The sequence below is a fragment of the Ovis aries genome, chromosome 4, assembly GCF_016772045.2.
Source record: "Ovis aries strain OAR_USU_Benz2616 breed Rambouillet chromosome 4, ARS-UI_Ramb_v3.0, whole genome shotgun sequence".
In the NCBI taxonomy this organism is placed as follows: domain Eukaryota; kingdom Metazoa; phylum Chordata; class Mammalia; order Artiodactyla; family Bovidae; genus Ovis; species Ovis aries.
The window spans coordinates 112,707,565-112,730,403 of record NC_056057.1 but is presented as its reverse complement, the minus strand read 5'-3'; the positions used below and the strand labels follow the sequence as shown (position 1 = coordinate 112,730,403).

Genomic DNA, 22,839 nt, shown 5'->3' with positions numbered 1-22,839 from the left:
TACTTTCCCTGGCCTAACACTCCACCTACTGGAAAACCAGTGAATACTATTTAAAGCACAAAGTATTTAAAAAAGAAAACTGACTTTGTATTAATAAATCTGTATAATATTTATAAATATCAAAGGATAAGAGGAGAAATTCTCATTTCACAATTGATATAGCATTTTCGAAACAGCTAAATTCTAGGACTTTTATAGCAGGAAGTTCCCAAATACTTTATATATATATATATTTAAAAGAATCTCATCAAAGCATATTTAGGATTTTCAGGTTTGTCTTTTGACTTGTATATGAGAATTCAGAAGATGACGATAAAGCATTAAAAATCAACATCTGAACCACTATCTAATAATTACATTTCCGACTTCCTTCTCAGAGATCCAGTGTGAGGATAGCTCATGGTTTTAATATGCTTTTACATTTAAAATCACTTGAATAGACATCAAAATTAATGATTACACACAGTGAGTGGTTTAGCTAATAATTAACACAATTAGCATCCGTTACATCATTTCAAAGACATATTTTCCTGAAAAGCTCAAGGCAAAACACATTTTGATAAACTGTAAAATGACTTTCTGGGAATAAGCAAGAACAAATCAGTGGGTAGAAGAAGGCAGGGAGAAGGCAAAGAAGAGTGAAAAATTAAAAGTTAGGAACGGTCAGTTCTGAAAATAGGGATTCCAAATACAAAGCTCCTAAAATCATATGACATGATGGCTAAAATTTCTATTTGTCAAACAAAAAAAGAATAAAGAAATACAAGTGAGAAATAATGAGAAATAATGGCGACATGACGGATACGACCGGGGCATTTTCTATCTCTGTTTTCACTGGCTTCTGCCACCTTGGTTTGACCAGCATGTGTTTTCAGGAGTTCGTTGTTTAAATTTAGATCCTGGCAAATTCCTGGGTGCGTTGTGTGGGGGAAGTTTTCATGAATCCAGCAGTAAACTCAATATGTTAGAACAGTCTGTCCAGGGCATGTGCGGACAGGGTGACCCACTGTGGGCTGGTGTGTGTGACGGTATGGCTGTCCCGTCCTTTGTCTGCTGAGGCTGGGATGGGGGGTGCCCTTTCTGATGGTCAGGTTCTCGGGTGGGGGGCTCTGGCTGTGACTGATCCAGACACAGGGGCTGTCTTTGAAGATGAGCCCCTCATGGACATTCACCATCAGACAGATCTTCAGAGTGAGCTTGCAGGCTGGCTTCAGCAGGCATCTGCCAGCCTGCACTCCAGAGAAGGCTACACTTGTCCAGCCCCTGGGCCACCTGGGTGGGCATGGATGACTGTCACAGGGTGACCTGACTGCTCCGGGAGCTTCCGCGTGTGAAGAGGCATGTGTGTTAGTCGCTCTTTGGAACTCCAAGGGCTGTAGCCTGCCAGGCTCCTCTGTCCATGGAATTCTCCAGGCCAGAATACTGGAGTGGGCAGCCATTCCCTTCTCCAGGGAATCTTCCCGACCCAGAGATCAAACCCTGGTCTCCTGCACGGCAGGCAGATTCTTTACCGTCTGAGCCACCAAGGAAGAGGCAAAACCATTGGCATGACCCTCAAATTCCTCCCCTGATCATATCTCCTTCTAGGCACGTCTTTAAGTAAATGACATGACTCCTCATACCTCTTAATGCCACATAAGGGCTTTCGAGCGATTCTGCTGTCCGGCCACCTTGTGGAGTGAAGTTGAAGACGTGCCCAAGGAGGTGTTTGCAGCTGGGGAAACCTCTTGCTACGTTTCAGTGGGGGAGGAATAAATTAGGAGCCTGGGCTCAGCAGATACACAGAGCACTAGGAAGGCAGGAAGAGACGGGGACGACAGGGCATGAGAGGGTTGGATGGCATCGCCGACTCGATGCACAGGAGTCTGAGCAAGCTCCGGGAGTTGGTGATGGACAGGGAGGCCTGGCGTGCTGCAGTCCACGAGGTCACAAAGAGTCAGACACGAGTGAGTGACTGAACTGATGTAAAAAATAGATAATCAACAAGGTCCTACTGTATAGCACAGGGAACTATAGTCAGTATCTTGTAATAATCAAGGAAAAGAATCTGAGAAAGAACACGTATATATGTATAAATATCCTTGCAACTAACACAACACTGTAAATCAACTCTACTTCAGTTAAAGGCAGAAAAGAGTGTATTTCTCACAACTGGTGATGTCAGGAGGGACAGGGATGATTCTAAGTTGGGTCAGAGGTTGATTCAATGGCCCATAAAGACCATTCTGATTCTAAAACTATTCTAAGCAAATATTACTACTGAAGTTCGCAGTTTACATTGCTGTTTATAAGGAAGAACTGGAAGCGGTTTGTGTCAGTCATCTTTGTTTCTCGTATCCAGGGAAGGATGCAGAAAAGGGTAGCATCCTAATCAGATCTCTGGTTCCCAGGCAGTGCTAGTGTTAAAGAACTCGCCTGCCAATGCAGGAGATGTAAGAGACATGGGTTCGACCCCTGGGTCAGGAAGATCCTCTGGAGGAGGGCATGGCAATCCACTCTAGTATTCTTGCCTGGAAAATCCCATGGATGGAGGAGCCTGGAGGGCTGCAGTCCATGGGGTCACGAAGAGTCAGAGGTGACTGGAGGGACTTAGCGTGCATACTCAGATCTGGGGAAACTGAGGCACCAAGAGGTTTGTGTCTGACCCAAGTCCACAGAGTCAGTGGCAGCTATTTGATTTAATACACACGACTGTGTGCAGGCCACCAGGCTAAGGGTCATTAGAAAGAACATTTCCTGGCTCCAAGCAGGTCTAGGACTTTAGAGCATTATCCAGTGTTGGTTATTTTTAAAGAGCTGAACCTGCGATTTTGATCGCAGTCACTCCCCTAACCCCAAAAGCTAACGGCTTTCCTGAATAAATGGCATTCATTGATCAATGGTTCTCCTCTAGATGATGTTAAAAATACTAAGAAAATTTAAATGCTGTATGTCTAATCAAACTAAGGTTAAGGGCTTTACAGTTCTAAACCTATTTAATGAAATGGCTTTTTCTTCCTTATTGGCTGGCCTTCTAGGTTTGCTGTGCTTGTGGAACGATCCTCATATGTAGGGCGTTTAAGTTAAGCAACTCTGGGAGCTTTTGCTTTATTGATCTTTCTAAGGCACTGGCTTCAGTATTTAAATGAGGTTGAGTTTGTTTCTTTAATGGTCTTTCAATAAAGCTTAGGTTGACCTGGCTCCCTCTGCAATCATGACATGGTAATGGCAGAAAAAGACTAATAATAAACATGAACTCATTTTGTGCGGTTGAAAAGGTTACATTTCTATTGATTTTAACTGTAAAATAAAGTCCTGGATATTAAGAAAGCTCAGCAAACACATTCTTTTTCATACAGAGGCTCTGTCTATATTACTTTGCCAATAGTTTTTGGTTGCAATAACAACAGTCTAAAAATTGGCAGTTATCAGAGGACTGATAAACACATCCTTTAAATCCTGTCCCAGGTGACAGCGTATAAAGGTGTATTGAAAAAATCATTAAACACAGAGTGACCTCAGAATGTGGGGTGAATGCCTCGGGTCTCACGGCTCGGTGTGATGGCCAGTTCTGCTGACTTTACAGAAAGCAGGAAAGCTCTACTCCCTGGAAACACTTGTCTTTAAAGGCTATGTTTGGAGCCTGTTGCAAGAAGTGGAGAGAGGGGAGGAGTGGAAGGATATAGAAGAGGTGTGGCAGATAGAAAATACTAGGAGAAATGAGGTTAAGAAATGCAAGGAGAGCTTTCACTTCTTCCGCGACCCAGCTGTGTGTGCACGCATGCCGCCACCCCCCCCCCCCCCCCCCGGAATTGGGAGCGCAAAGTCTTAACCAATGGACCACCAGGGAAATCCCCTCCACTTCCTTTCTGATGCTCTTTCTCCATCTTCACTTTTGAACTACTAGCTCAGACCCTTGCATCCAACCGGGGAAGATTTTTTTTTATTACCATTTCCCTTCCAGCATTCGGATCACATTTCCTGTCTCAAAGCTGTTAGAGTGAGGCTAATTCTTTTAGGTCCCAGGGGATGACAGGGAAGAATGCAAATCAAATGCATCTTAGGAAAAGAAAGGACCTGTGTGCTCTCAAATGCAGCCCGTGAGCTCAGACTCTATTGTTGGCGACCTCTGTTTGTTCACTTATCCAGTCACTCAGCAAACAGTTCTTGAGGCTCCAGTGCCCAGGGCTCAGGAACAGAGTTGTGAGAAGAGGTGGGAGCGAACCCCCTGGGCTATACCTTTGAACTTGGAGTCAAGTTCCCATTTGCATAAGCGACCCCAAACCCCAGGGCCATCCAAGTATCTCCCATTAGATGCAAATGACCCATGTTACAACTCCTGACTCTTGCTGATGTTGTTCAGTCACTCATCTGCGTCCCACTCTCTGTGACCCCATGGACTGCAGCACGGCAGGCTTCCCTGTCCATCACCAACTCTCGGAGTTTACTCAAACTCATGTCCATTGAGTCGGTGATGCCATCCAGCCATCTTATCCTCTGTCGTCCCCTTCTCCTCCAGCCTTCAATCTTTTTCAGCATCAGGGTCTTTTCCAATGAGTCAGCTCTTCGCATCAGGTGGCCAAACTATTGGAGTTTCAGATTCAGCATCAGTCCTTCCAATGGATAGTCAGTGTTGATTTCCTTTAGGATTGACTGGTTTGATCTCCTTGCAGTCCAAGGGGCTCTCAAGAGTTGTTCAGCACCACAGTTTGAAAGCATCAGTTCTCCGGCGCTCAGCCTTCTTTCATTAGATGGGTGTTTTTAGAAACCTCACCTCAGCTAGTTTCGCAAGAAGTTTTCGCTTCCCCACGCTCAGCACTGGTTCTGGCTAATGACCGCTAGAGGGCATTTCAGCAACAGCTCCGGACCCGCTCCCCGCCACCCACCCATCAACATCCTCCTGCTCAGTGTCTGGGCTGACTTTTTCCTTTACTGAACAGAAGGGCAGCATGCCATCCTTCAAACCTCAGACTGCATGTGGATGTGGAGATACACTTATTCTTCGGAGAGGAGACACATTCGTGTGGGACAGGAACCTGATTTCAGTTACTTGTGCACGGAAAACACCTCTCTGCCCATCACACTAAAAAAAGCTTCGAGAATTACCATCTCTGAGAGTGATTTTTGTGCACCGCAGGTGGATATGAGGATATAATGCCTCATAGATTGGACTTCAGTTTTCATGCCCGACAAAATAGAAATCTGGGAACCTTATCTTCTTTCTTGAGAGATGATTTATGAACTTAATGTGCTTCAGGGAGGCGGGGAATGAACTCTCCAACCTTGGGCTTATAAGCTTTGGCTGCCTTCTGGAGGAGGAAAGCGAGAACTGACATCTCACACCCTGAACTGGATCCGAAATTGCATCGCAGCTGCTTTCCCACTGAGCAGTGTGAGAAATGTAAAGCGAAGGAAACACATTTCTCTGCAGTGCAGGAATGGAGGTCCTGTCCAGCCCCAGAACGCATTATCCATTTGCAGATGAAATTGCTTCAGAAAAGAAATGAAAAACTTGCAGGTGTTGACATATTCATTAGGAGTCTTTTTCTGTTTCAGATCAGATGAGTTTGATAGGTTGAATGTATTTTTTTCTTCGGTTCCTCTCTATAAATTTTATGATTTTCAGAGGAGGCAAATATTGGATCTCTGTGGTAAAAAATAAGTCCCATAATGTGGTCCTTGGGCCCCTCGTGGGAATGTTAGGGAGCAGTTTGAGAGTCTTCCTAAGTCTGCTCTGGAAGACTGCTCTGTTCCTTCCGCCCCCAGGATGATTTCACATTGATGTCCATGTGATGGCTGGTCTCCTCTACCAGACTGTGGCTCCTGGAAGCTCCGGTCATATTACCTGCCAAGAACACATGAAGTGCTGGGGACGGGCTCCCCGGGTTGAACTGCAAATCGATGGAACCTTGGTCCTGAAGGCCCTGTTGATAACGACCTAACAGCTGCTCTCTTGCTTTTTTGCTTTTAAGAAAGAGAAGTGGTTTGGGAAGGAAGGGAAGTAGCATCTATTGGGCCATAAAATAAGCTAGATATTTTCATTTCACACACACACACACACACACACACACACACACACACACACGTCCCATTAAAATAGGCAGCCTTATTCCCATTCTACAAATAAGTAAACAGAGAGTTAGGTAACTTGCCAGATAATACATTTGGGAAGAGGAGGAGTCTATCAATAAGGGTGTTTCAGTATGTCTTAGTAATGACTTCTGAATTTAACAATCCCAATCCGTGGGGGTCTTTGTTTAGACCCAGAGCATCCTCAAATAGAAATCTTGCTTCATGATTATTACAAGCCCAGACTGCTGACCCTCTCTTCTTCTGGATTCCTTGTCTATGATTTACATGCTGACTGGGAGCCAGCTTGTTAATAAGTCTCTTCCAGAAGAGAAGTAGGTGAGATGAGCTTGTATCATCTGAACTAAAGGAAATCAACCCTGAATAGTCACTGGAAGGACTGATGCTGAAGCTGAAGCTCCAATACTTTGGCCACCTGATGTGAAGAGCTGACTTATTGCAAAAGACCCTGATGCTGGAAAAGACTGAGGGCAGGAGAAAGGGACGACAGAGGATGGGATGATTAGATGGCATCACTGACTCAATGGGCATGAGTCTGAACAAACTCCAGGAGATAGTGAAGGACAGGGGAACCTGGCGTGCTGCAGTCCATAAGGTCCCAAAGAGTCGGACATGACTTAGTGACTGAACAACAACAAACGTATTAATATATCAAGTGTGTATACAGTTTTTTGCTTCTCTCAAAATATAAACTCCTTGAGGGTAAAAGAGACATCTTGTCATTCTCCTCTGCTCCATCAACGCATTGAAATCTACCTGGATTTCTTGCATGTAAGAGGTACATAGCACATATTTGTTCTTCTCAATGTATACTCAGTGAAGCTGATTCCATTTTAATTGCACTTCATAAGTAGCCTTACAGGATGGTATTGATGACCATCTGATCATCAGTAACTGATAACTGATTTTACCCAAGTCAGGATTAATGGATGTTTGCTGTTTGGAGTTTCCCATTATGCCATGGGCTGAGCGATAGACAAGGGTAAGAGATAATGTCAAGCAGATATCATTGTGTTAAACTCTTAGTGATCCTCATGCAGTTTTAATATAAGAAAATTGCACTGTTAATGGACCATGGACATGCCAGGACTATCTTGAGAATGTTTTATCTTAAGCAGGATCTTCATCATGCATCTTAACTGCACATCTCGAAACTGTGACCTTACACTGTGGGTGCCCAGACCACTAAGCATAGAGATGGTCTCTGCGTAAAGGCTGGTCTGAACGCATGGCAGGGGGAGGAATCCTTGGCACTGATGGCTGTGTATATTGTTTCTCTTTCTTGGAAACATTTCATCGAATATCCTACTTTCTGTTCAGAATTAAACATAGAAAACTAAAATACCCTTCCACGGGCCAAGTGCCCGGCCCGGTCTAAAACCAAATAACACAAAGTTAATGAGGTCATGAGGTTTTTGATGTGTGTCTTGCTTGTGAATAGGTTTATCTGGACACGTGGAAGTATTGAAAACAAAACAGAATAAACTCTGATACAGACCAAACTGATGGGCCAGTTTCTAACAGACATCCCTGTCTCTTCCCTTCCCAGGTATCTTCTATAGAATTAAACCAGTGTAATGATGTGAAAGAGCTCTCCTGGTGGCTCAGGGGTAAAGAATATGCCTGCCAAGCAGGAGATGCGGGTTTGATCCCGTGGTTGGGAAAATGCCCTGGAGAAGAAAATGGCAACCTACTCCAGTGTTCTTGCCTGGGAAATCTCATGCACAGGGGAGCCTGATGGGCTGCAGTCCATGGGCAAAAGAGACAAACACAGCTCAGCAAGTAAAAAGCAACAACAGCGATATGAGAAATGAATAAAACATTGACCGATGTCCTCCACAGAATCAAACATCTGAGTCAGTCTTCCATGAAAGCAGAAAGCGAAGCAGGAATACACTTGCCTAGAACCCCAACAGAGAGCCCGTGCGTGGGTCAGCGAGAGCACCGGGAGGGAAGGATTGGAGACACCAAAGGGCTCATCACTATTCCTACGACCTCCTCCCTCCTGTCAAACCCACTTTGAGTGCACAACCTAGGCGGTGAGCTCATCATCCAAGTGGAGAAACACTAAATTAGCCAAAGGGAAGAAGTTACAGACAGGGTAATTTCAGAGCAGGGCCTTAGACTAGTGAGGTCAACTTTCTTTATTTGTTCTGACATCCCTGAAAAGATTTAATGCATCCCAACAGCGTTGTTTTCTTTCATAAAGACTTGAACAACCTCTGATATTAAAATTTTTCAGTTGTGTTTACAGCAATACGCTTTTTTAATATTGTTCTTTATTGGCAGAAAGTTTGAGGGTAATAAAGACATGTTTCTAAATAATTCATCTGAGTTTTGGCATCTAATTTCAGGCCAGGCTCCACACTAGCACAGGAAAGAAGGATGCTCAAACGAAAGTACTAGAGGTTATGTCCACGCTTCCTGAAGAACTGATGGGGAACTTTCTAGGTGGCAGAAACACAGGCCTGAAAGTAGGGCCACTTACTTCTATTTCACTTAGAAAAGTGATTCTAAGTGATTTTGACATCCAGCAAATCTCAATAGGCTTTTCTTTTAAAAAATATGTTTTTTTAAAAGATAATAGTACATTATCTTTTTCTAAGAAGACTCTCATATAATTTGGTGTTTCAAAAAATGACTATACCTTTTCATAAATTGCAGTAGGCTACATATTTTGTATCTTGTTTGGCACACACACTACTGATGCTTTGTTTTAAAGGTTCCATGTCATTAGTTTTTTTTTAAAACACTGAGGTCAGGTTGTATGAACTTGTCTACACCTTTCATTTGTCCCCTAGCAACACTTTGTAGAAACTGTGCTGAGTCAGTTTTCCAAAGCAGGTGAATATATTTGAGGAAGGGTCCTCTATTGTCTGTGACCAGGCCACCTAACCCACGGTCAGTTTCATCACTAGTTAAATTAGAGTGTTTAGAGTCTGGGCGTGGGAATCAGGCAGATCTAGGTTTGGACCTCAACTCGACCCCTTGCTGACCTTTCCACGTCTCTGTTTCATCGTCTATAAAATGGGAATAATGGGAATTATCTCATAGGAACCTGATTTACATCAAGCGCAGCCTGTAAAACATGAAGACAGAGACTGGTACACTCAAGAAATGTTAACTGTCTTTACAACTACGACTAACACTATCAGTGTTATTACTATTGCCTTAATAGGCTTCTCCTGTGATAGGTTGGGGAGGAATTCCTGGCATCTTTATTAATATTCATGAGAAAAGCTACTTAAACCAAATCATCTTTATAAGCAGATCCAGCAATTTCTTAAAGATTTTTTTTTTTGATGTGGACCTTTTTTTTTAATTAAGTCCTTATTGAATTTGTTACAATATTACCTCTGTCTTATGTTTTGGCTCTTTTGGCTGTGAGGCATGTGGGATCTTAGTGCCTCAACCAGGGATTGAACCTGAGCTCCCTGCATTCGAAGATGAAGTCTTAACCACTGGACCACCACAGAAGTCCCCCAGCAGTTTCTAAACAGCTTGCTCTATCAACCTCTCTTCCTGGAGCTCCCACATGCACGTTTCACCTCCCAGCTGCAGGTGGCGTCCTCTGAGCCACGTGGGAGGCTGTCTTATCACCTCCTGGGTTGTTCTCTGCACCTTCCTGTCTTTAGGCACAACACTGGTCCAAAGAGTTTATCACACAAATGTGCTACTCACCATCTCCCACCATGAGCCTAATTGACTTCAAACACTAACTCCCCCAAATGATTTACTTTTATTTAAAACTCTTAAAATTTTTCAAAAGTTTATAAGGCAAGCTGACAGGGGTGAGCATGGGACTCTTGATGGCTCTCGAAAGCAACAAAGAGGTAATGGGGTGAGTGGTTACCAGCCCCTGTGGCAGGGAGGGTCGGGGGGTCTGGTTATACGGGTTCTAGATAGGTGTCTGTCTGTCGCCAGCACTGGGATCTAATTGGTCACCTGGATGTCCTCTATCTCTGTCTTCCCATCCTTTTAGTGGGCTAATAATACCAGAGGCTCCCAACGCATAAGGCTGAGCATCCCAAACAAGGATACATATGGATATATTGAGCATCACATAACATGATGACTCAGGCCCTTCCAGTACAGAGAGAACTTCTCCTGGCTTGAGGAAGTTACCTGAAACATCTTAAAACTGAACAGTTCTTCACATCCAAAAAGTGGTGCCCCCATTAATGTTTCATGTTAATGAACATATATGGCTCCCCTCTAAGTCCATAATTGAATTACTTCTCATTTTTCTGCCACTAAAATTTCTCCAACAATTTTCATGGAAATCTATTTTATATCATTTTGACCCACAAAAAGCCAAACCCAGTTAGCATATACAACTTGATGAGTCTGGAGTTAAGTATATGCCCATGAAACCATCATCACAATCTATGAATTTCTTTTGTTACAGTAGTTAATAGAACCCCAACAAATACACGAGTAAGCACTTTAAAGCAGAGTACTGACATAACAGAAACCTAAAATTTGTAGCATATCCTGTGGTGTGGATATTAGGGGCTAGAAAGATGGACAATAAGGATATGCAATAAAATGCTTATGAAGCTGTCATCTCACTCAACCTGGAAGACAGACTTAGCCTGTGACTTGTGGGTTTCGGGAAAGTGCTTGGAAAGAGCCAGAACGGTCACAGTTATGGGTTGCTTCTTGCTGCCCATGTCAAGAAAGAGATGAGTTCAGAAAAAACTGACCAGTGTCCAAACATCAATGCGAGGGATAGAGAAAAGTCCAAAAATTTACAGCCTCACACCAGAGAATAAGAAATAAAACTGCAAAACGCTTTGACCAATGAAGGCACAGTTAGATTTTCCAGCTCAGCAAACTAACTCAGCCCCACGAGGGCGAATTTAAAATTAAAAGTCTTTATCCCCCACATAAGCCTTTTGTTTCGATGGCCACGGCCTTCAGAGAGAGGCATGGTTCTGGGGAAGTGAGTAATTATGTTGGTCCAAGAGCCATGCCTAGGAAAGAATGTAGGGTTAGCAACTGGTATGAGAAACTGACCAGAAGTGGATAGGTTAGAAGCCAACTCAGGTTTTGAAGGAATTATATAGGCAAAGAAACCACTGGTCTGGTCTGCAGAGGCTTGTGAGTATAAAACAACCCTCCGAGCAAATGACGTCTGCAGGAAATGGTCCCTGGAAGCCGCACAGCTTCAAGGAATGATTATCATTGTCGTTCACGGCCAAGGGCGGCCACAGAGGGTCCTCAGAGTGTCTGCATGCGTGCCAAGTCCCTTCAGTCTTGTGTGACTGTTTGCAACCCTGTGGACTGTAGCCCACCAGGTTCGTCTGTCCATGGGATTCTCCAGGCAAGAATACTGGAGTGGGTTGCCACGCCTTCTCCAGGGGATTTTCCTGACCCAGGGATTGAACCCGTGTCTCTTACATTTCCTGCCCTGGCAGGCGGGTTCTTTACCACTAGCGCCACCTAGGAAGCCCTGTACCTGTGCTTAATCTCTCAGTCATGTCTGACCCTTTTCGACCCCATGGACTGTAGCCTGTCCTGCTCCTCTGTCCATGGAGATTCTCCAGGCAAGGATAGTGGAGAGGGCTGCCATTTCCTTCTCCAGGGGATCTTCTCAACCCAGGGATCGAACCTGGGTCTCCTGCACTGTGCATGGATTCTTTACCATGTGAGCTACCAGGGAAGCCCTCAGTTCAGTTCAGTCGCTCAGTCGTGCCCGACTCTTTGCGACCCCATGAATCGCAGCACGCCAGGCCTCCCTGTCCATCACCATCTCCCGGAGTTCACTCAGACTCACGGCCATCGAGTCAATGATGTCATCCAGCCATCTCATCCTCTGTCATCCCCTTCTCCTCCTGTCTCCAATCCCTCCCAGCATCAGAGTCTTTTCCAATGAGTCAACTCTTCACATGAGGTGGCCAAAGTACTGGAGTTTCAGCTTTAGCATCAGTTCTTCCAAAGAAATCCCAGGGTTGATCTCCTTCAGAATGGACCGGTTGGATCTCCTTGCAGTCCAAGGGACTCTCAAGAGTCTTCTCCAACACCACAGTTCAAAAGCATCAATTCTTTGGCGCTCAGCTTTCTTCACAGTCCAACTCTCACATCCACACATGACCACTGGAAAAACCATAGCCTTGACTATGCGGACCTTTGTTGGCAAAGTAATGTCTCTGCTTTTGAATATACTATCTAGGTTGGTCATAACTTTTCTTCCAAGGAGTAAGCGTCTTTTAATTTCATGGCTGCAGTCACCATCTGCAGTGATTTTGGAGCCCAAGAAAATAAAGTCTGACATTGTTTCCACTGTTTCCCTATCTATTTGCCGTGAAGTGATGGGACCAGATGCCGTGATCTTCATTTTCTGAATGTTGAGCTTTAAGCCAACTTTTTCACTCTCCACTTTCACTTTCATCAAGAGGCTTTTGAGTTCCTCTTCACTTTCTGCCATAAGGATGGTGTCATCTGCATATCTGGGGTTATTGATATTTCTCCCCGCAATCTTGATTCCAGCTTGTGCTTCTTCCAGCCCAGCATTTCTCATGATGTACTCTGCATAGAAGTTAAATAAGCAGGGTGACAATATACAGCCTTGACGTACTCCTCTTCCTATCTGGAACCAGTCTGTTGTTCCATGTCCAGTTCTAACTGTTGCCTCCTGACCTGCATATAGGTTTTTCAAGAGGCAGGTTAGGTGGTCTGGTATTCCCATCTCTTGAAGAATTTTCCACAGTTTATTGTGATCCACACAGTCAAAGGCTTTGGCATAGTCAATAAAACAGAAATAGATGTTTTTCTGGAACTCTCTTGCTTTTTACATGATCCAGCGGATGTTGGCAATTTGATCTCCGGTTCCTCTGCCTTTTCTAAAACCAGCTTGAACATCTGGAAGTTCACAGCCCTAGTAAAGCCTGTCTAGCATGGTTACAGACCACAGGACTCTCCTCTTTAAAAAATATATCTGACATAAGGCAGACTTTCACTGGGTTAAGCCACTGACTTTTTCGGGTTGTTACAGCAACTGGTGTTATCCTGGTATCTGTCTTTTTCTTGATCCCTGGAGTTTAGAATCCACTGTGTGCTGCTACTGTTGGTAAATTCTGACCATTTTTTAGGATTCATATTCAATATACAACTCAATTAGCAATCGACACAACAGTTTTTATACAATTTTGTTGAAGTTATGATTAATAGCGGGTAAGAAATTGATTATACTGAAGAGATGGAATTCAGTGACTTGGAGGAATATTTGTTTTGAAGACCCCTGAAGAAAACAACTGAAGTCATGTTGCTCATGGTATAACAGTCTGGGGGCCTGGTCATCATTTGTTTCTGAGGATTTAGAGTTATTTTTTTAAAAGAAAGTCCTTATTATACTTGTAGTAAATCTGTTAGTTTCTTCTTGCAAAAGACGGGAGGGCCCTCCAGTTAGATGGAAGCCAAAATGATACAACTTTACCATCTGTTCATTTGATTTTTAGAGAAAATGGGCTCTAAATATCTGTGCCAGAGACCACAGCCCTGAACCCTCCATTGTATAACCTCAAGAAACCCTCACATATGTGATAGTCACTCAAAGATGTGGTTAATTCATTTTTCTTTTTTTGAGCTGATTTTACCCTGGGATTAGGCCAGGATATCAGAAAACCATGTCATCTGGGCCCTTGTTCTCTTCATCTCCCATCACCCTGTTCTGCCTTCCTGACTGCAGACTTGTTTGGGCTGAAATCCATTTTTAAGTGATGCTTGACTTTCCCAAGGAAATGCTACATCAAGCAGGTTTGTGAAAAACACATTTGTTGCAGAAACACTGCTGAAGGGCCCTGTGCACCACGTCTCTTGGGACCCATTATATAACAGAGGGGATGAAGGGCCTTCAGCTATCACTGTTTTGTTAAAAATCTGAAGAAATGTAGCAAAATGCCAACATTTTCAATGTCTGGATGGTGGGTCTGTAGGTGTATGTTTTATTATTCTCTGTGCTTTTGCATAGTTTTGAAGTATTTAGTAATGAGAACAACATCACTCAATTTTTAACTGGCCAGAGATATCCGCTTCCAAAATGTTACAGCCACCCTCCTAGACATTTCTCTATTAAATGATTCGGTTAAGAGCACGTGGAAGCCTTAAGGTGTGGTAGACTTACGCTCATCTAGGCTTTTGCCACTCACTGCTTCCTGACTTTGGGGGATCTACAGCACACTCGGAGTGGCAGTTTCCCCATCTGTAAAATGGGTACATTCCTCATGGTCCTCTTGTGAAGACTCAGTGAGTAAATGTGTGTCAAGAGCTAACACAATGCCTGGACCACTGTCATCACCAGTAAACATGAGCTACCATCATGCATGTGATGTTGCCAAGTGAACCGTGCTATGGGCAGCTTGCTGTGCCAGTAAATACAATCCATGGTAGACAAGAAAAGAAAAGGATGATAGAGTAAGAAAAACTTCAAGTCTCTGCGAGAACTGGTACATCTTGCTCTTCTGGGCTGTGGACTTCTGGCCACCGGAAGTCCAAACTTACACACGTGGATAAGACCTGACCTGGGTGGCTGTATTCTGCTCCCTCCTTGTCTTGGGGCCCTGCTTTTTGTGACTTACTTTAATCCTCAATTTCATTTAGTTCTTGTTGTGCTTAATGGCTCTGTCACGTCTGCCTCTTTTTGACCCTTGGACTGTAGCCCACCAGGCTTCTCTATCTAGGGGTCATTTTCTGCTCCCTGGGGATCTCCCCGACCTAGTAACTGAGCCCACATCTCCTGCGTCTCCTGCACTGCAGGCAGATTCTTTATCTGTATGTACTCCCTGTAAAGTGCTGCACTCAATATGTCAGGAAATTTGGAAAACTCCACAGTGGCCACAGGACTGGAAAGGTCAGTTTTCATTCCAACCCCAAAGAAAGGCAATGCCAAAGAATGCTCAAACTACTCCACAATTGCACTCATCTCACACGCTAGTGAAGTAATGCTCAAAATTCTCCAAACTTCAACAGTATGTGAACCAAGAACTTCCACATGTTCAAGCTGGATTTAGAAAAGGCAGAGGAACCAGAGATCAAATTGCCAACATCCACTGGATCACAGAAAAAGCAAGAGAGTTCCAGAAAAACATCTACTTCTGCTTTATTGACTATGCCAAAGCCTTGGACTGTGTGGATTACAATAAACTGTGGAAAATTCTGAAAGAGGCGGGAATACCAGACCACCTGACCTGCCTCTTGAGAAATCTGTGTGCATGTCCGGAAGCAATGGTTAGAACTGGACATGGAACAACAGACTGGTTCCAAATAGGAAAAGGAGTACATCAAAGCCGTATATTGTCAACCTGCTTATTTAACTTATATGCAGAGTACATCATGAGAAATGCCATGCTGGATGAAGCACAAGCTGGAATCAAGATTGTGGGGAGAAATATCAATAATCTCGACACCACCCTTATGGCAGAAAGCAAAGAGGAACTGAAGAGCCTCTTGAAAGTGAAAGAGGAGAGTGAAAAAGCTGGCTTGAATCTGAATATTCAGGAAACTAAGACCATAGCATCCGGTCCCATCACTTCATGGCAAATAGATGGGGGAACAGTGGAAACAGTGAGACGCTTTATTTTCTTGGGCTCCAAAATCACTGCAGATGGTGACTGCAGCCATGAAATAAAAGACACTTGCTCCTTGGAAGGAAAGCTGTGACAGACTGAGACAGCATCTTAAAAAGCAGAGACATTACTTTGATGACAAAGGTCCATCTAGTCAAAGAATATGGTTTTTCCAGTAATCATGTATGGATGTGAGAGTTGGACCATAAAGAAGGCTGAGAATTGATGCTTCTGAACTGTGGTGTTGGAGAAGACTCTTGAGAGTCCCTTGGACTGCAAGAAGATCAAACCAGTCAGTCCTAAAGGAGATCAGTCCTGGGTGTTCACTGGAAGGACTAATGCTGAAGCTGAAACTCCAATAATTTGACCACCTGATGTGAAGAATTGACTCAATGGAAAAAACCCTGATGCTGGGAAAGATTGAAGGCAGGGGAGAAGGGGACAACAGAGGATGAGACGGTTGGATGGCATCACTGACTTGATGGACATGAATTTGAACAAGCTCTGGAGTTGGTGACGGACAGGGAGGCCTGGCGTGCTGCAGTCCATGGAGTCATAAAGAGTTGGACACAACTGAATGACTGAACTGAACTCCTTATAAATCACCTTAGATATCCTGTGCAATGTGGTTGGGATGAAAGGAAGGAATGAAGAAGGAAGGGAGAAGCCAGATATGGCAGGCAGGAAGGGAAGGAAGAAGAAAGGATTCGCGCACGAGACTTTGAAGTCATTCCCCGTAACGTTCAGTTCTTAGATGCACGTTAATCGGCACATATTCTCATCAGATACAATGTTTTGTTCAGGTGCTCTCTGCCTGCTCAGGGTTTGTTTTACATCTGACTGGCATTAAGCCTTTAGCTATTATCAGTGGTGCGACTGTGAGTTTTTGTAAACGATGCCACTTGAGGGTTGTCACGGGCTCTGGTTCACGTTGCTGTCTGATAACTCCGAGAATCAGTTCTTCATTATCTATGTGGAGATTGGGCACTTTGTTTTTTGGCAGCAAATGTTTCATCCAAGGTCAATTTCCCTCAAGTGCTCAGCACCATTTCAGACAGTGTGTGCTCAGGGAATGCAAATTAATTTAATGTTAGCTTTAGCCAAACCCAGCTAGGAAAGCCAACCTGCTTTTAAAAACACTATAAATGTTGATAAACATCATCTAAATTATATGATGTTTGTATATGTAGAAACATAAAAAATTTCACCTTAATTCCAAAGGTGTCATTCCAAAGCACTTTAAATTCATCTTAGGCTTATTTTTGTTCTTTGATTAGAAGTACATTTTAATTCAAAGTTGTTTACGTATATTTTTCATTATATTTTATTATAACTGCGGGTTATCAGAATAGGTGGAGGATACATTTTTTTTTTTTTAAGTCACTCAGTCATGTCTGACTCTTTGCAAGCCCATGGACTATACAGTTTATGGAATTCTCCAGGCCAAAATACTGGAATAGGTAGCCTTTCCCTTCTCCAGGGGATCTTCCCAACCCAGGGATTGAACCCAGCTTTCTCGCATTGCAGGTAGATTCTTTAGCAGCTGAACCACAAGGGAAGCCCAAGTATATGGGAGTGGGTAGCCTATCCCTTCTCCAGCGGATCTTCCCAACCCAGGGACCAAACTGGATATGTGTTTTACATTTTTGCTCAATTATAAAAATGAAGCACACATTTGTAATAAGAAATGAGGAAATATAGAAAACTCTAGAGGAAATGAAACTATTTATAATCCTTTACACAGAAATGATCAAGATTAACATTTCATTATATTGTTCTCCATGCTTTCTTGAGGTTGTAGGAGTTCTCAAGATGGATTTGTAGATTGTTCCCAGGAAAAAAAAATTAGAGTGTTGTTTTTGGAGTTCTAAAGGTACACCTGGAGTTATGTCCACACTCAACAGGCTTGCTTGCCTGAAAGAAAGCAGGCTGTGGACCCAGGGAGCCCACCAGATCCGCTGGTCTGAAAGGAGGTGCCGTGTGCTTTCTTCCTCCATTGCGTCTCCCTCTGCTTTCCATCCGGGCTGAGAAAGACCCTCCAGACCATGAAGTCTGTCCAAGCTGGATTCAAGCAGGTGATGGCATCTGGCTTTCTAAACATGTCCAGAAATCTCAGGATAGTTGCATTCCATTGTGTGACAGAATTGGGGGGGGGGCAGGCCTTTCCAACCCCCTGGGCACAATTTCTGAGGCTGAATTTGCTCCATGTCTTTTTTCTTTTTTAACAAAAGGTTGATTTTTGTTGGCTGTGCTGTGCGGGCGTCTCCTCTAGCTGTAGTGACCAGGGGCCCCTCTCTGGTTGCAGTGAGCAGGCTTCTCGTTGCAGTCACTTCTCTTGCTGCAGGTCATGGGCTCCAGGGTGCGTGGGCTTCCGTAGTTGCAGCTCCCGGCTCTAGAGCACAAGTGAAATAGTTGTGGCTCACGGGCTTAGTTGCTTCGAGGCACGTGGGATCTTCCTGGATCAGGGGTCGAACCCGTGTCTCCTGCTTTGGCAGGCGGATTCTTTACCACTGAGCCACCAGGGAAGCCCTGTTCCATGTCCTTTAGAATGCTTCCTGCTTCTGTCTTCTTTACCACAGAGCGTTGCGTGGCCAGTGTTTTTCATCCTCATCCGTGTCTTCCTTTTCCTGGAGCTCTAGTCCTATTCCTTGGAGGACTCTCCCCCAGATTCCCCACTCTGATCATGAGGTCTGATTGCGGCCCATCAGTCACTGCTCCCCGCTCCCCACGATAGCGTGAGTGTGGGACTCCAGCCCGGCCAACCAGAGACTTCCCCTGGGTTTTAAAATGAGAACCGAGATACTAGGACCTTCCTTCTGACAGCAAAACTGGGAAGACACGGGCCCAAGACTTCAGTGTCTGGGTCCCATGACGTCTGGAAGACGGAGCCTTCCAGAGAAGAGTTGATCCAGTTGTCAGAGGGAGGTGGGCAAGCAGAGATGATGCAGGGAGAGAGAGAGAGCTGAGAGAGGAGAGTGCTCACTGGAGGCCTAGTCTTTGTTTGAATCCTCCAGGTCTTCTGGATTCTGTTTCAAAATTGTGATTTTCCTCCTTTCCTGTCTTTTTATAACCTACCCTAGGAATTTCCCCTACAAATGAATTCTGAGTTGGTTTTCTGTCATTTGCAACCAGAAGAACCCAGAGCAATAGAAGCAGACCCTACCTCCCCCGGCTCTCCTCAGTGCCCTGGACTCTGCAGGCCTCTGTCTCCTGCGTTGTCTGGACTTCTCGGCCTCTCCCTGCCTCAAAAGCTCCAAGTCCTTAAAATAGTCCATCCCTCTCCCCTTCTTCAGGGCAATCTCTGATTCACTGCAGCAGATAGCAACTCTGATTTAGCTGATATCTGTTCTTCAAGAGTTTCTGGTTGGTTCCAAAGATTTCCCAGTTGGTGCAACTTGCCAGAAGGGAGGCCTTCTTGACCTACTTTGCTTCAGACTCTCATTTGGGGAATTGTACCAGAAATGGAATTATTTAGCTTATCACCTGGACTCTCCTCTCCCACTCACCCCACCCTCATCTTTGCTGAAGTTCCTCAATCCACAGGGCTCAGCCCCAACACACAAGGCATTTTCTTGCAAAATTCCACAGGGGAATCAGCTGTCTTCCATGACACTGTCCTTCAAGCTGACTGCTGAGCTCTTAAAATTTGTAATATTATTTTGCAATGGCGAAATGGCAAGAGAATCACTTTCTTTGAGAGGGGTGACAGATGGAATAGTTTAAAATAAGTGAATGAGTCTAATCAAAATCCAGTAAACACAATGCTGGTAGAATGGTATAAAACCATTCGTATCCTATAATGGTATAAAGCATACTAATCCTGAACTTGCTGTCTCTTCTGAATCAGACTTGAGTTTGTGGTGAAGGATGGGGGTGGTTTACTCTGTAAGTAATCTGTAGCACCTCTCGTGTGCCAAGCACTGCGCTGGGCTCAGCGACTGTCCGTCACTACGAGAGAACCTTATTTACACTCCATCTGATTGACTGCACAATAAGCTGCTTCAGTACGTTGTCATTTTCCTAGGAAAGGCCTCTCCTGAAAATGCTCTCTAGCATTTCCTGCTAAAGGCCAAGTGTAAATTCCATATCGAGTTACGAATTTGACATCCACCAGGGCTCAAAAAGAGATGGGGCCTGTGCTGATTCTTTGCAACCTGAACTTCCCACGGCAACCCGCCGAATCCGAATGAGGTCAGAGAGGCTGCTGAGCTCCTGCCAAAAGGCACTCTGCTCGGCTGACAAAACAGCGTCCCCCTGCTGTTCTTCTTCCTGACACATATCTATTTTAAACTCCTTCTAGAGAACGCAGTGACAGTTCCAGCCTTGATCTTTGGCTCAGTTCCCGGGGAGACCACCTCCTGTCATGTTTTATTCATGGTGTCTCCCAGGCTGGCTTCTTCATTGTAAAAATCAGTGGTGGTGGTAGTGGGGGGGGGGGGCGGAGGTGTGGGGAGGGACAATCAATGAACCTGAAATAAAATTTGAGTGTCATAATAAAACTATCCCTTTGTGTACAAAAAGCCCACTAGCAGAGTCTGAGATGCTGGGAAAGGTATGTGTACGGAAGATGTTTAAGGCAAAGCATCTACAGAAGGAAAAAAAAAAACCCAGTTATTCACACTGCACTAGAGTTGTGCAGGAAGTAGGTCAGATAAACCAAAATAACCTTTGCTGGGAAACGTGATAAGCCTCAGACATCTGAGATCGTGAGGGTAAAGATGCTGCAATGGATAAAAGCCGAAGGCTGACAGAAGCGCAGGCCTATACACAGGAAGAGCTACGAAGAATATTTGGAGCAAACATTTATTCTACCTTCTCCCAAGAAACCTCTTCTCCATCGTCTTTTCTGTACCAACCGTATATCTTTCTTCCTCACTGGTTAGCAGTTTGTAGAAGAATGTATCAGATGCATCTCTTCTACCTGCCCCAACCACCCAAAACCAACCCCCCCCCCCAAAAAAAAACAAACAACAGCAACAGCCAAGTATGACAAAGGGAGAAATGGCAACCCACTCTGGCATTCTTGCCTGGAGAATCCCATGGACAGAGGAGCCTGGCGGGCTGCCGTCCTTGGGGTTGCAGAGAGTTGGACACGACTCAGCGAGGGAGCACTCACTCAAGCGTGACAGCGGGCAGAGACCCCAACACAGTATCACAGATGACAGATGAGTGACACGTGCGTACCTTGAGGGTGATGGTCCTCTCGCGACGGGTGATGTTAACGCTGTGCGGCTGGCCGTTGGCCATGCTCCGGTGGTCCACGTCAATGTTATAGGGCTCCCGGGTGCCACCCAGGTGGTACCGGATCTGGAGGCTTCCTGCATAGAGAAAAGGAAAGAGACTCAGTCATTTCTCTGCTCTGGATTTCATATCAACATCACACTCCCAGCCCTGGGGTCTTGTTTCCATTAAACACAGCTTCGATGTCCATCAACACGATTGCCATTCTGCATTCTGAGCCGCTAGCTCAGAGGTGCACTATTCCATAAAGGTTCACGGCACCGGGCTCACGCATGTTGACAGTCTACCAATTATGGGCCATCCGTGACCATCCTCTCCAAGCTGAAGCAGCGAATGGTATAAACGATCCAAGTGTGGGTTGTGTCTGGGAAGGCAGGATGAGGACATATACACAATACAGGACCATGGAGACAGGCCCCACAGAATGCCCTGTAAAATAAAATATAAATGCAGGATGCCAGGATGGTCTCACGCCATCAGCAAAGTGTGACATTCACCATATAAAAGAATCATGAGCACAGAGTATTAAAAATAAACATAATTTACAAAAGATAAATACATGGCACTTTGGGTGGCTTCACTGAGACCAAGAAAACAGAGCAAATGATTTTATTCTAGGTTAGAGACCTCATCAGTCCAAACACAAATCAATAAAAACATGGGTCCTCACTGCCTCTCAGCTGTCCTGCACTTTGCCTCAACAAATTATTCTTTTTATCCTCTTTCTTGCTTCCCCCTGATGGCAAGCAATATTCAGAAAGATGAATATAATATTCTAGGTCCTGCTTTTAATTAATCTGTACAGCAAATGTAGCTTTTATTTCTTATTTATGATTATTTAAAGGCATCAACTTTGTATCTCATTTTTCCACTCAAATTGGAATCTTCATGCTAATAGCTTTGGACATCTCAGAGCTTAAAAATGGAGCCAGTAATTTAGCAAGAGTGTGGCTAACTGTAAATCATTTCAGAATTCTTCCTTGCCTCTTTCATTTTCCTTCCAGAGGAACAAAACTGATATTCTGATTTTAAGTTGTGAAACAGCACAGGGTAATTCAAACTTTGGAAGTTAACAGAAAAAATAAAAAGGAAAGTCACTGGGAACACCACGATCCAGAGATAACTACTCTGAATATTTGGCCAGATCTCCTTTCAAGTAATTCTCACACCCTTATATGGATGTGAAAGTGAAAATTGAAAGTGAAGTCACTCAGTCATGTCTGACTCTTTGAGACCCCATGGGCTGTAGCCTACCAGGCTCCTCTGTCCATGGGATTTTCCAGGCAAGAATACTGGAGTGGGGTGCCATTTCCTTCTCCAGGGGATCTTCCTGACCCAGGGATTGAACCCAGGTCTTCCGCATTATAGGCAGACTCTTTACCATCTATGCCACCAGGAAAGCCACTTATATCGATGTAAACCAATGCAGTTGATTCCGAACACTGCCGTTCCTTAGTCTTACATGTGTTCTTTAAAATATGGAACTATGTACCTGGAATTGAAAGAAACATCCATCAGACCAATCATGAATTACTTGCATTTCCTATTTTTTTTTGTTTTCTGAACAAATCTGAACAAACCTTCACTATTTCTGAGTTCTCTCTTAACACCTGACCCTAGATTGCTTTATAGCATTTCAACCAAGTCCTGCAGACTTCCGTTTCCTAAACGTGTCTAAGTTCACCCACTCTGCCCCATCTCCATAGCCGCTGGGCCCCCATGGGCACCTAGAGTGCCTGGTGTGGTTCCCTCGGGAGCCCATCCCTCCACACAGAGCTCCCGCCCTGACCCTGGGCCACTGTGCCAGCCGCTCCCCATCAGTGACCTGACGGCCATCACCTGGACTTCATCTGCATCCGCCTCTGCCTGGATCACATGACCCACGGCAGTCTCTCCTTCACACGCGGCCACTCTTCACGCCACTTCACTCTCAGGCGAGTCCTCTCTTTCTCTGCTCTCTTAA

The 22,839-nt window shown here is 44.5% G+C and overlaps 1 protein-coding gene across 1 annotated transcript in view; it reads right to left on the bottom strand.

The window, feature by feature from the left end:
• CNTNAP2 (contactin associated protein 2) overlaps positions 1–22,839 on the bottom strand; it is a 2,342,027-nt gene that overhangs the window by 151,160 nt on the left and 2,168,028 nt on the right. The window contains exon 21 of the mRNA XM_042248972.2: positions 20,820–20,953. Within this exon, the coding sequence (XP_042104906.1) occupies positions 20,820–20,953 (134 nt within the window). The remainder of the gene's footprint in view (positions 1–20,819; positions 20,954–22,839) is intronic.